We start from the raw sequence: 14,834 nt of genomic DNA, 5'->3' as shown, positions 1-14,834 counted from the left end.
AAAGGACCGCTATCCAAAATACACAAAATCTTTTAAAACTCAACAATAATAAAATTAACAACTCAAAAAATGGGCCAAAAACCTTACTGAAAACTCACCAAAGAAAATGTACGAATGGCAAATAAGCCAATGAAAAGATTTTCAACATCATATGTCATTAGGGAATTGCAAATTAAAACGAGATACTCCAATGCACTTATTAGAATAATCAAAATCCAAAACCCTGACAACACCAAATGCTGGAGAAAATGTGAGCAAGAGGAAGACTCATTCACTACTGCTGGAAATGTAAAGTGATACAGCTACTTTGCAAGACAGTTTGGCAGTTTTTTACAAAATAAACATAGTTCCAGTAACTATGCTCCTTGGTATTTACCCAAATGAACTGAAAACTTATGTCCACACACAAAAAAACTTGCATACAGATGTTTATAGTAGCTGTATTGATAATTTCTAAAACTGAAAGCAACCACAATGTCCTCAGAAGTGAATAGATAAATTGTGTTTCATCCAAGTAATTGAACATTATTCAATGCTAAAAAGAAATGAGCCATCAAGCCATGAAAAGATATGGAGAAAAAACGTAAATGAGACTACATAATCCAATTTGTAAAGGCTACATACTATATGGTTCTATCTACATGACATACTGGAAAAGGCAAAGTGTGGAGACAGTAAAAAAAACAAAAATAGTTGTTGCCAGAAGTTAGGAGAGAGTGAGGGATGAACAGGCAGCGCACAGAAGAATTTTAAGGCAGTAAAAAGACTTTGTATGTTACTACCATGTTTCCCTGAAAATAAGATCTAGCTGGACAATCAACTCTTTTGGATGCGTCTTTTGGAGCAAAAATTAATATAAGACCCAGTCTTATATTATACTATATTCCATGTTTCTACTATATTATATAAGACGGGGTCTTATAGTAAACTAAGACCCAAGTATTACATTATTTTATTATATTATATTTTATTATATTATATTATATTATATTATAAAAACCCAGTCTTATAGTAAAATAAGACTAGTTCTTATATTAATTTTTGCTCCAAAAGATGCATTAGAGCTGATTATCCGGCTAGGTCTTATTTTTGGGGAAATACGGTATAGTGGTGGATACATGTCATACATTTGTCAAAACCCATATAATGTACAATACAAGAAGGACTCCTAATGTAAACTATGGACTTTGAGTGTAATGATGTGTCAATGTAGAGTCATTTATTGAAACAAATGTACCACTCTGGTATGAGATGTTGATAGTGGGGTATGTTGTGCATGTGTAGAGATGGCAGATATATAGTAATTCTCTACATTTTCCACTCAATTTTGCCGTGAACCTAAAAGTACTCTAAAAAATAAAGTTTATTAATTTAAAAAAATTGCAGAGACCTATATGAAGGTGTCAACATCATAAATAAACTAATGATCAAAGTCATTTTTAAATAAGACATTTAAGTTCTATGACGGTGGTTGTCTTTCACTTTTTGATTGGTATCCACAGTACAAATTATATATAAGAAAAAGCAAAAGAAGAACTTCATATAATGCATAATAATATTGTATCATATCACATACAATGCTATCAATGTCCCTATTTGATTTATAAATATTTATTTTAGAAGGGTTTTAGTACAATACGGAAATTAGATATATCGTATTTGATTAAATAGTGACTTGACATAGAGTTGACAGATATTTAATCAAAGTGTGAGTAGCATTATTTCTGAGGTGAAAAATAAATTTGATTTATACAATATCCCCTCTTTCTCAGTTACACAATATACAACAAACATTTAATTTAAAATCATATTAAATATATGGTTAATATTCTAAGGTTTAAAATAATTATTTACCAATGTATGATATCATTGGAAACAGAATTTTGGAGATTAGATATTATTTTATTTAAGTTTCTCTATTCAGGATCTATTTATCCACATTTAAGCAACAATTTATCAGAAACCAGTGTTAAACCTTCCATATAACTTTTTCTTATGTTAAAGTAAAATAAATTAACAATAAGTAAAAAACATTTTACTTAATTTACACGTAAACAGCCTCAGAAAATTAGAAGATTGAGTGTTAACAAAGGATTTTAGTTCTATTATAATTTAAACTTTCACCTCCATAATAAAGAGCATAAGGGAAAAATTACATTTCTGTTTTAGAAGGTTAGAACCTTCTAAAACAACTAAACTTTTAAAACAAGATCAGATGCTTAGAGTTTTAAGATAGTCAAAATTTTGATAAAAGTGGACTTTTCTTTACAACATTAGCACTCCATTAAACAGCAAGAAGGCACTTATTCCATGTTTCTACAAGTCTTATTTTTCTTCAGAAAAGAAATTTCCATTTATTTGAAGATCATTCATTACTGGTATCACTCTTACAAAATGTAGTTTCCCAATGTTAGGAATAGGATAAGAACATAACAAATGTCCTTCTGTACAAACAGTAAATAGAGTCGATTACAGAAACCAATGAAATACCTCATTGGACACTGGATTTGTTGTATCCCTCTTAAAATATGAGTTTTGAGCAGTTCCATGTCTATTCTGAAATTTTTAGTTATTGATTTAGTAATGGAAGGTATTTGGTCAGGTGGTAGGGCATCAATGAATAATATCACTCAGTAATATGGCAGTTTTAATATGGTCAAAAGCCAGATATACTTGTGATCCTTCCAACTCAAACAGTATTTGTAATGTTATTAGGTTGGTTGTTTGGTTTTTGGCATTCTCTTTGAGAATAAGAAAACACTATATTTTTATACATGAAATAGGACTTGTTAATGTGGATGTAGAAAAATTTATCATGTCAATTACTAAGAGTCTATTCTCCTTGCAAACTGAGAATATTTTTTGCCATTGTTTTCATGCAGTGCTTTGGGGATATTTGAAGATGCAGGGAAATGTCATGGTGGAAGTAACAGTAGGGTTTTTTTTTTAAAGCTTGGGTTGGTTAGACTCATTGCAACTATCCTGGATCCATTTTTGGCTAAATGAAGAGGAAAGTTTTACCAGCTGATGGCCATTTGATGACCTGCCTGGAAAGAATTGGTAGACTCAGAAGAGCACAATTGAGAGAAGTGATCACATCGCAAAATGTGACATCATTCTTTGGCACCAGCTGGCATTCTGGGCATGGAGAGTTATATGCTCAACCCTGAATTTTCCCCTCTAGATACCTTTGTGGCTCACCAGAGGGCAGTGTGCAGTGATCTGCTCTACTGCTTCATACATTGGATGTCTCCCATGGAAAAGCCAAGGTCAAATCATCAGAACCAGACAATAGGAAGTAATAGATTATGGAAGTTATTTTATTAGGTTTGTTGTATCTGTACCCTCTACATGGAATTCTTAATATTGAGAAATTAATCACCATACGAAATAAAAGGTAATGACTTTGTAGTAAGTTCTGTATTACTTTTAAGTTTATGACAATAATTTTGGGATTACTGAAGTCAATTCCCCTCTTTAGACTTACAAATGCATATTATCCGAAGGTGGGTAAATTGCCTTCCTTTACATATCTCACACCTGAATTCTTGAGGTTTTCAATTTTATAGATTAAATAATTCAGTGAATATTTATTGAACAATTGAAATAGACAACAAGATAAAGCACCTATAAATCCTTTTCAAAAGGAGCTTGAAATCTATCAGAGGATTAAAGTGTAAATGAAAAATTAAGCACATGATCAAAATTGTTACAAAGTGGGAGATACATATAAAATATGGCACTATGAGAATTCAGAGGATAGAGAGATGAAGCCTTTTGGGAAGGGTTCAGAATCTGAGCTGAATCTTTCAGGTGAGGTAACATTCATTTAGACATATTGAGAATGGTAAAAGCACATCCTCGATAAAGGAAGCATCATGAATGTAGGAAGTTAAAGAACATAGGAGCCTGGAGCATGTAAAAGGTAGTGGTTGGTAATAATACTAGAGAGTTATATTGTGAATAGTTCCTAGAGGATATTGAATACCAGGTATGCTCCAAAAACTGAATTGAGTACAGGAAGTTGTAGGAGAGAAGATTAGCGTTAGCACTGTATACTAAGAAAATTGATCCAGCAGCACTGCGTGGGATAGATTGGGTAAGTAACAATCCAAAGGTAGGAAGTTGAATTTAAAGACTATCTCAATAATCCTGTAGGCTTTGAGATTGGGGGGTCGGGGGGAAGCAAGCAAGAGATACTGTAAAAGTAGTATTGGTATAAAAAAATTTGAATAGTAAAAACTAGGTGTGGACGGGGTATAAAGAGAGAAAGAAGTCAAAACAGAGAGTGAGGTTTTGAGCTGAAGTGGGAGAATGACAACTTCATTCAGTGAAATGTAAGACCCGTAGAAACAGGTTTAGTTAAGAAATTGATACATTTACGAAAAAAAATAGAAAATCCCAGTCAAAATCTTTATGAAGTTAAATACTTCTCTTTTTTTCCCCCCAAGTTAATTCAGGTGAATTTGGGGGACTCATTAGCTTTGATATCCCCAAAAGTCTAGTCAAACAACAAATTTTTGTTTATTAAAATGTATTGAAATCTTTAAATATAAAAATATAATGGAGTTTATTGTGCACTCAAGGTTAACAGACTTGAATTACATCATTACATTAAATGGGCAGAATTGCAAGGTGTTTTCCCACCACTGAGGGAAATAGGTTTGTTAAATTTATTAATGTTAAAAATTTAAGATTATACTAATTTTACCAAACAGCAAATTTCTGCTTAATAAAAAAGAAAATAATTGCAAACTTTTTGATGTAACCATATTCTATGCATTTTTTTCTAACAGAAAAAATATGATAGAACATTTAATAGAATCAATAAGAATCTTGGTGAAGAAAAAAAGAACAAATATAACTTCCTTTAATATTTTTAAACATCTTTTATGTATTAACTGGAAAAGGATGTAATGGAGTCCTATTTGCTCAAACACATTGTAATATTTTTCCCCAAATTGGTTGACAGTTACAAAACCCAGAGACCAAGCTGTGAAAGAAACTTTTCCAGTTGAAGCATCTGCTTTTGTGACAAATTTTTCAATCAAGCATATGGGAAGGTTTGGGGAGTTGCCTTGATTTTATCTGTTCATTTTTCTACTAAGATTAAATAAATGACATTGGAAGTGGTGTGGACTTCTTTCTTGGCCACCCTAAAAAATCCAGTAGTACATTTTCTATACTTAATTGAATTGTACAATTCTATGTTTCACTCTTGACCCCTGACACACCTGTGAATCAGACAGCTCTTGTCCATAGTTGTGGACCCTCTAGCTTGAATTGTTTTTTTTCTGTGTAAACCACAAAGGAGTCTTCCACATGTTAATCATGTTCTCTCTTACCCTGATCTTATACCTATATCATTATTTAGCCCATCTTGATGGGCTAGTGTACGTGATATTTCTTACTGTATGACTTGTCAAATTAAAACTTCCTCGCTTGATGATATTATAAACACCATTTTCTTAGTCACCTAGATGTGCAAAGGTACTATACAGGGAGCCTGCTTGAATTCAACGCAATCAGGACTTCAGATATCAGTATCACCGCATTGTGTTGTGATAGCCCCTTCTCTTGTTTCTATATCTCTCCTGGAATATAAGCCACCTGAGGGGAAGGATGGTGTATAGTTTAAGAAGCCCTCTGAATGCACAAACTTGTTAGAAAACAAGGAGGGAATGAAAGTGTCAGCTAGTGCCAAGATTTCTGGCAGTGGGAAAGGTCGTAATATTGGGTGGTATTCTGCTAAAGGGGAAAGAAAAGGGAGGTTCCAGGAAATGAGATTAGAGTTATTATCCAAGGATCAGAAAGCATAATAAAATTTAAAATCTCTGGTCTTCCTTTTTAGATAGCTCTATATCTTTATTTGTGTATGTATATAATTAATTGTGTATAATACACATAAAATGTACCATCTTAACCATTTTAAGTCTACAATTTAGTGGCATTAACATATTCACATCGTTGTGCAACTATCGCTATCATTCATCTCCAGAACTCTTTTCATCTTGCAAAACCACTGTAGCTGCTGAACAATAAATTCTGTACCTACTGAACAATAAATTTCCACACCCCTGCCCCCAGCACCTAGCAACCACCATTTCATTTTCTGTCTCTGTGAATTTGACTACAATAGATAACTCATATAAGTGGAATCTAAGTATCTGTTTCTTTGTGACTGGCTTATTTCATTTAGCGTAATGTCCTCAAGGTTTATCTATGTGTTTTAACATGTGTCAGAATTTCCTTCCTTTTTTTAAGGTTGAATAACCCTATGTTATATGTATTTTCCACATTTTGTTTATCCATTTACCTGTCAGTGGGTACTTGGGTTGCGTCCACTGTTTGGCTATTGCGAATAATACTGCTATGAACATGGGTACAAATATCTCTTTAAGATGCTGCTTTCCATTCTTTTGGGTATATAGCCAGAAGAAGAATTGCTTGATCATATGGTAATTCTATTTTTATTTTTTTAAGGAAGTACCATACTGTTTTCCATAGTGACTACACCATTTTACATTGTCACAAGTGCGTAAGGGTTCCCGTTTCTCCACATCTTCATTAATACTTGTTATTTTCAGTTTTTGATCGCCATCTTAGTAGGTATGAGGTGGTATCTTATATAGTTTTGATATGTACTTTCCTAATGATTAGTGATGTTGAGCATCATTTCATGTGCTTATTTCTTTATCTTCTTCGGAGAAATATCTATTCGAATCTTTTGCCCATTTCTTAACTGGGTTGTTTGTTTTCTATTGTTGACTTGTCCTCCTCTATACATTCTAAAAATAAATCCCTTATGAAATATATGACTTGCAGATATTTTCCCTTTCTGTAAGTTGTCTTTTCACTCTGTTGGTTATGTCCTTCAATGCACAGTTTTTCATTTTTATGTAATCCAATTTATCTTTTTTATAGCCTGTGTCTTTACTGCCTGAGTTTTTAGGAAGGGTACCATTCACCTGTTATAATATTCAAGGTATTATTATTATTGGTTAGATTTATTATTCTAATTATTATTGGTTACAGTGCAAGTGGATCCATATTGAAGAAAAGTGACATCTCATAGGTATTTTAATAAAATTCAAGAGAACCAGAAAATCTCATGAAGTGGTCTGAGAAAGAATAATTTAACAATTAAAATTAGAACCAGGAGAGTGTGGTATTACAAAAGACTAATTAGGAGAAAAAAGTTTTTCTGAACTATCCTGATATAGAGAAAATTTTAAAAGGAAAGAAGGGTCAGAGTCAAAGAGAAGCGCCATCATGAGAAGTATGAAGAGTGTCCCTGAGAGATGACTATTCTGTCATGAGCAATCTTACAGAGAGATGGATCGCTGGACTGTTGATGGAGTTCTCTAGAATTTTGTAATGAATAGAGTAGTAAGAAGAAAACAAGAAAGCTTGGTTGTAAAAGGAAAGAAAGACATTTTTTTAAATAGGTATTAAACAGTTCCCTGTCTTTTTTTTCCTTCAATTTTATATAAATGTTCACTGAAGTACAAATTCAGGAAAGTGCGCAAATATTAAGGGTACAGCTCAGTAAATATTCACAAAATGAATACACTCATGTAACCAACACACAGATCAAGAAACAAACTACCAGAATCTCAACTGCCTATTTTGTGTTTCCTTCTTTTCTCTACCTATCCCCGCCAGCTCCTCCAAGCTTAACATCAGAGATCAGCTTTGTTGATTCTCCATACTGCTCTGTCTTTTAAAATAACATGTAACTAATCTAATTCAACATGTTTTCCATAACTCGGGATAGTTATTATGTGCATAAATTATAGGATAAGGCAGTAGCCTTATTGACTTCCACATCCCTGGAGCCTGGCAGGGGGCCTGAGGATTCATAGCTGCTACTAAATTAATTGAATGAAAAGGATAGATACTCATAATCAATTGCCATGCTACTGAACTTTTTATTCTCTAAACTCTACATGACATTCTCAAGGCCATTGCAGTTGCTTTGGATTGAAATCACTCTCTCATTAATATGTATGGGGGGAAAAATAGAGGAATATGGCAAGAAAAATACTTAATCCAAAAACTAAAACTATTCATTTCTTGATAGTTAAGAGATATCTTTCAGTTTGCCCCTTCAGTATTTGTATCACATCCTGTTCATTATTTCTAGCACTGCTCAACACTGCCTCCTAACAACCTTCTCCAAGAGTCAATTCTGCAACTCATTAGCAAAATCCCTGACTCATTTTTCAACTTACAGCTCTTTTATAGCTTTAATAAATGTAGCTATTGCTATTAATAGCAAGATCTTTAAAAACTAGGACTTGCTTTATTCCTTAAATCATAAATATATAACCTAAAATTATATAGCTCTATCTACAACTCCAAATATTTATATATTTTTATTGTAAAATACACTTACTTGTAGTAAAAAACAGCTGAGTGGAAATCTGATTAAAAAGCAACTGTCATTGATTTCATATGGCTCTCTTAATTTGCCTCCCATTCTTTCCATATATTCTCTATTTAATTTAGTCTGATACAATAAAAATATTAACCTCAAGGGAAATACAGGGATTCAAACTTTTAAGATTAAAACCATAAGTTAAAGCTGTTCCTTTGCCCCTATGCTCCCCACTTGTTTCTAACAGAAGCAAAGATTAAACAGAATCCTTTCTAACATTTGAAGAGTGCATTTACCTCACTTTGCCTGAACAATATCTCTATTATGACAAAGCACCAAGATTACTTTTATGAATGGGTATAGAGATACATTTTTTTTCCTGTGCAGGAAAGAATTCAAATCCTTTTTTGAAACAGCTAGGTTATACTGTTATATCAAAAGCTCATTTGTGAACATAAAGGTCTTATGTTATCGAAAACAAAGCAAAACATTGTTACAAAGTGCTATTTTTGCTATAGTGAGCTAAAATGAAAAAAAAATTAGATATGAAATATCCCACAGCTTGAGGAACAATAGACTTTTTGAATTGTAAATATTTTATATGGAAGTATACCAACTGGTAGTCCTACATATTGTAAACTACTACAGTATTTATTATTTAAACGCTATCTATTTTCATTTACATAGAAAACACAAATATACTGACTATTAAAGCAAGTATAAAAAGACAAAGAAAAAAAAAAAGAGGGGGAGACAGAAAAAGCAATTTGGTTGTACCAGAATCCTGGGCTCAGGATAAGTACTGATTTAACAAAAAATTAGCTTTAATCTTTTTGGTAGCAAAGCCAAAAATACCCTGTTTCCCCCAAAATAAGACTGGGTCTTATACCGTATTTCCCCGAAAATAAGACTGACTCGTATATTAATTTTTGCTCCAAGACTCATTAGGGCATATTTTCAGGGGATGTCTTATTGTTTTATGTACAGCAATCTACATTTATTGAAACACAGTCATGTCATCCTCTTCTGGAACATCGTCATAATGTACCAAGTGCATCAGTCTGGCTGAGATCTTAACTGGATCTTATTTTCGGGGTAGGTCTTATTTTCAGGGAAACATGGGTGTGTGTGTGTGTGTGTGTGTGTCTGTGTGTGTGTGTGTGTGTGTGTGTGTGTGTGTAAAACACAGGTTTTCTTTATATAATAGGAAGAATCATACTAGTTAGAAAAAATTCATCCCAGAATTAAACTCTAAAAAATGTTAGTTATATGGATCTTCATATTCAGATACAGAATAATAGTTATTTTTAAAAATAGAGATTTTATAAAAATGTTTGAAATATATAGGGCATTATGGAAATTTATATTGCAATATTAAAAATAAATTGTGGTACTTTCAAGGAAAATATAAACTTGAATTTATTAATTGGGTTTTCATGTGAATTTTAAAATATCAATGCTTAATAACTTTAAATATATTTACATTTGCAAAAATTTTCTTAAGAAGAAAATTCAAATGTAGGGGGAGTTAGGAAGAAAGAAGCAAGTAATTGACATGAACAAAACTTCATTTTTGTTGACTACAACATCCTTGTTGTAATTTTTTGGTTATCCTCTACCTGGATTTATGAGGCATGAAGGTATAGTAACTGAGAAATTTTTCTAAATGTTTTAGAATCTGTATAGCGAAAATAGTACCCATATTTCCCAGTCAGTCTTCTAGTTTTTCCTTGATCTCTTCCAATATGTGATTTTTATACAATTTCAAATGTTTTTACCAACATAATAAGCATTTACTATTTACAACAAAATACTAGATTTTTCTTTCTGGAGAAATGGAGACCTATATCTAATTGTTCAACTGTCGTCTTTTTCTAAATTGCTTTATACATTAATTTAAAAATTATTTCTGTGAGGAAAATATTTTATCCGTGAACGCTGGTATAGGAGATAGCAATGTTTTCTTCCTTATATATAAATAATATTTTTTGTTTCCTTGTGCCCTACTGTATCATCATATATTTTCTACACTTTCCATTTTCCTCACAAGCTGCTACAATTGAATCTGAGAACACAAGATTCTTAAGTCCAAAACACTGCAGCAGAGTAAAGCATGGTACTTATAAACTACCTAGGGTGCTGCAAACTTCTGGCAATTAATTTCAATTAAGTTATTTACAAGGTGTGCCACTACTAACTTGTGCCCAGATGTTTCAGTTGGCAAAATGTGATGGCCACCAATGTAGTCAGTTTCAGTAACAATCACTCATTGATGGAATTTTCACACTGAATTCACAGCACCTTCGTAACATTAGCACATGATGTCATCACCCTTTGCCTCATCATACCGTAAAAATGCCAGTGCGAGTTGCAACAAATTACTGCAGGCAATTGCTGAGTTCTAGAGATGTTGTACTGAACACCTGGGCTGGCTCGAAATCTAGCAGCTTTCAAAGTTTCGTTACCAGATGTTTGTGGAACAACTTATGCATGTATAGAAAACATACACTTTTTTTATTTGCATGAACGAATACAAGATCTTTGGAAGTAGTGGGAACACATGTTTCATGAAAAAAAAAACTAGTAAGAATTTACTAGGGAAATATTTTTATTAAAATTAGTGTGGTTAGTCTAAACATTGTGAAGTGAATGTGCATAATCATGTTTGTATGCAATTATTTGTTTATGTAGTAAAACACCTCTTCACAAGTAAGTGGTACAGTGGTTATACCTTTCTTGGGTGGAGAAAATAAGCGCTTAAGAAAGTTTTATTGATATTAAAATTAAAAATCAGCCCTTTCAGTGTCTGATTTTAATAATTTTGTATATTTTTAAAATAATATTTATTGAATAATTTTGTTTTCCTTTTCTTAAATATCCTATGTCTTCCTAGAAAAATACAGAGACTATTTAAAATTGTCTGTATATGTTTATTTTTGCCACTAATTTACCACAATATTGAATTTCAGTACATTTTAGAAAAATTGTACTTTGGGATTAAATAATAAACATTTTTAGAAAAACACTTTTGTATTTGTATGTCATTCCAAAATATATTCTCCACCCATAAGTAGAATATGAATAGGAAGAAAACCATTACCAATTTTTTTGATGGGTCTATTTCTTAGGGGATTCTTATTTTTCATTCAAAGAAGGTGATATCTTAATTTTTTTACGTCACTGAAATACCAGTCTTATTAAAATAAACAGGACTCCTCTTTATTAAGCTATTATTTCCACTGTAATTCACTATATTTTATATAAAGACCAGAAATGGACCACATTTTCCTCCCTCTGGGCAACTGCAAGAAGTTGTTAAAACTATTAACAGCTGTCTGGTAACTCTTAGATACTCAGAGATTTCATTTAGTTCAAAAGAAATCTGAATTTATCCAGGTGTTAAGTATATTAAGTCCTGGATAAAATCAAAGGAAAGTCTATTAGGGATGCGTTTTAGGATTTGATGAATACTTCATGTTCCTAAAGGCCAAAGTATAAGAAAATGCATTTCTGCTGCTCACTAAGTGAACAGGTAAGTGAATGTTTAAAAGAAAATCTCCTGTCTTGTTTAAGAAGGAAACATTTCAATACCTTTACTGAGACATAATTAGTACGTATCCCATTAGGACACTCTTGTTCACCATCAGGGTAGAAACTGAACGAAGTGCCAGAAGCAAACACACATTAATAGACTGGATAATAAATTTGAAATGAAAAACCTCTTTGCAGTTTTAACACATAGAAGATGGATACACATCACTCTTTGCACTACTCTGAAGTTCACGGTGGTCCTGGGGTGCTGCCCTGATGATTTAGTTTGCCTTTCCTTATGTACCTGGGAATCCCTCCACATCTCCAGGGAGTTATTATGAGCAGCAGGGTGGTGCCGCATGCAGGCGCCTCACAGACATCTCTAGGGAAGCACAGACCAGAGACACACTAAGAGTCACTGTGGAACCCACATTCTCTCCTTGTTTGTTGTAAGACTTGGGCCCAAGGGGTACGAAAGAATGCCATTTTAATATAGTCCCCTATGTTTTGTTAAGAAATGTAAATGTAAACGCCTCACTGTTGCATTTTCAACCTGAAATGATCCTGCAAGTTTAATCTTGATTGAAAAACCAAACTAACACTATACCTCTTAATGCCCATGTTAAAAATGAGCTGCAATTGGTTTTCAGTCCTGGGGACATTTTTACACTCCCATTAAATAAAAGAAATAATCACAAAGGAAATTAAACCACAAAGAAAATATGTTAAAGTCATGTTTGGAGTCTGACCCAAATATACAAAACAAAGGAAATACATGGTTGCAGTTAAAATTTGGTCTTTAACCCATCCGTTGCATTTCCAGCACACAGAAACATGGCAACAATATGTCAAGGAGATGCTAAGCTGTATGTACTCAAAGAAACATGTTTGTAAGAACAGTGAAAGATCCAATGTTCATTCATTTTCTAGTTTTTAGAAGTGTCTGTAGTGTTGGAAAGGTCAGAGTTGGTGATTTAGGGATGTTTACTAATTATTAATATAACTCCTCCATATGCAAACATAATTTCCACTGGAAAAAAAATGAACATCCATGGGTAGTGCAAGTCACCCATGTCAACACAACAGGCAATCTGGTCAAAATGATTCCTATTCCAGCTTCCTCCTTACCTTTTATTTCCCTAAGACTGGAACAGTTAAAGAAGTTCTGCACTGGTACTCAAAATGCCTTTCAGTTGTTTGACTTCTTATTGTATGTTAGAGGTAATATGCCACATTTATCTTCTCCATTTGATGGCCATAAGCACATATACTAGGGGTGCCAAAAAAATGTATAGAAGGGGACACTTGGGTCAAGGTTGCTCAAGCAGTAGTTCGCCGTAATCAGAAGTGTCTGGACGCTGATTGTAACCGCTCTGAGCACCTCAGTCACATGTGACTTGTATTCATCTTTTGTTATCGGTATATATTGAGTATTACAATTTTAATACAGTTTTCCTTTCTTAAAATGTGTCTACATTGTTTTGGCACCCTCTGTATATGAAGGCAAGCTAACATGGGCGACACTTTTCATCTGTGCTTTGTACCTTAACAGTATTCCTGACGTTGCTCAGTCTCTATCATCTTGAATTGAACATTCAGGATTTTAGCCATTCCAAAAATTTAGTCCAGTTCAACTTGGAGGTAGTCATATACATATTAGATCGTATGATAAAGAAAAAAATTATTCATCAGCAATTAAGTTTTTCACATTATGAAAACTCGAACACAATGTTTTTATTGTTACCTTGAGGCATTGCACAGTAGGTATGGTATTTATAGTGTATTGCTCTGCAGATTCATATATTGGGTTGCTAAAAAAATCATGTATTTTCAACATAATCTCAGCCAATCGGGTAATTAAGGATCCTCCTAATGCATGAGAGAGTGGCTGAAGAAATCCACTATAGTTATAGTGGGAAGACAGGCTCCTAAGACAGCACATTGGACCTACTCCAAGGAGCTCATGGAAGAAGTAGAGCTCTGCTATCCTCTTAGCACAAATCTTTAAAAAATTTATAAATGTGTCTTTGGGAAGTTTGTTTTTGTTGAAACAGTATTTTGATAATATCTTACATTTTCCTAACTCTTTGCACAGATTTTGTTTTTTTAACATGTATTTTCTCGCTTAATTGCATTTCATTTTTCCCTACTAGGTTCAGATGAGCTGGTTATTTTGGAAGTGCTCAGGACCAAAAACAACTAGGAAATTTACAACTGGAGTACAAGAAAGAAAAATCGAGTTCTTTGTTGAAGTACTTACTTTATCATAATTAAATGTGGCCCTTATTTGATGGTGCCCTTAAAAAAAAACAAAAAACACATCAAAGCAAGCAGAAACCTAACCCAAAGTATCTATGTAGATGGAGGGTTAGTCTACTTAGAAAGAAGCCATTATGCTGTACGGTGATTGTGCAGTGCCTCACAAGGGTAGGCTTTAGCATCTGCGCCAAAACCTTCACTTAACAGCTGTTGAAGGCCTGAGAGACAACCCACAGAGCAGCTCAGGGACAAAATTAGACTTGGGAGTTTCCTGCCCCTTAATTAAATTTCAACTGCTCTCTGCAGTGACAGGGCTCCAATTAGAGAACAAGTTCAAAGAAAATCTAACATAGTTACCTGTGGCTATATTACAAGCTTTCATGCAGGGCAAGATTTGGAGAGTACAATCTTAAGCGAGCCTTCTGTATCTATTTTAACAGTGACAAATTTAATTCATATAAATCATGAAGCCTGGAGGGAAAGTTCCTTTTCTTTGTTGAGTTTTTTCCTAAGTGTTCTAATCCACATACGTGAATCACACATAAGTACGGTTCTTGGGGGAGACTATTTCCCTTTGTTCAACATGAAGCAAATTTCCCACAAAAGCCATCCCCAAACCTGGGTCTAAGATTTTCACACACTCCAAAAAATACCAACAGCAAAT

The 14,834-nt window shown here is 33.3% G+C and overlaps 1 protein-coding gene across 4 annotated transcripts in view; it reads left to right on the top strand.

The window, feature by feature from the left end:
- The window catches only part of LOC117029012 (serine/arginine repetitive matrix protein 1-like), a 32,067-nt gene extending 17,937 nt beyond the window's left edge, over positions 1-14,130 (top strand). For 2 of the 4 annotated variants that reach the window (XR_004424168.1, XM_033117976.1), the window contains exon 2: positions 2,953-3,415. Coding sequence is in view for 1 of the 4 variants with exons in the window: in XM_033117976.1 (XP_032973867.1) it covers positions 2,953-2,966 (14 nt within the window). In the remaining 3 variants the exon portion in view is untranslated. Of the gene's footprint in view, positions 1-2,952; positions 3,416-4,972; positions 6,088-14,064 lie in introns of those variants that run through there. The other 2 variants (XR_004424166.1, XR_004424167.1) reach the window with 2 other exon arrangements.
- Positions 14,131-14,834: the final 704 nt, after the last annotated feature.

The sequence above is a fragment of the Rhinolophus ferrumequinum genome, chromosome 10 (assembly GCF_004115265.2).
Source record: "Rhinolophus ferrumequinum isolate MPI-CBG mRhiFer1 chromosome 10, mRhiFer1_v1.p, whole genome shotgun sequence".
Lineage (NCBI taxonomy): Eukaryota > Metazoa > Chordata > Mammalia > Chiroptera > Rhinolophidae > Rhinolophus > Rhinolophus ferrumequinum.
Note: the sequence above shows the minus strand (reverse complement) of the source record. Positions and strands in the feature narration are given on the sequence as shown.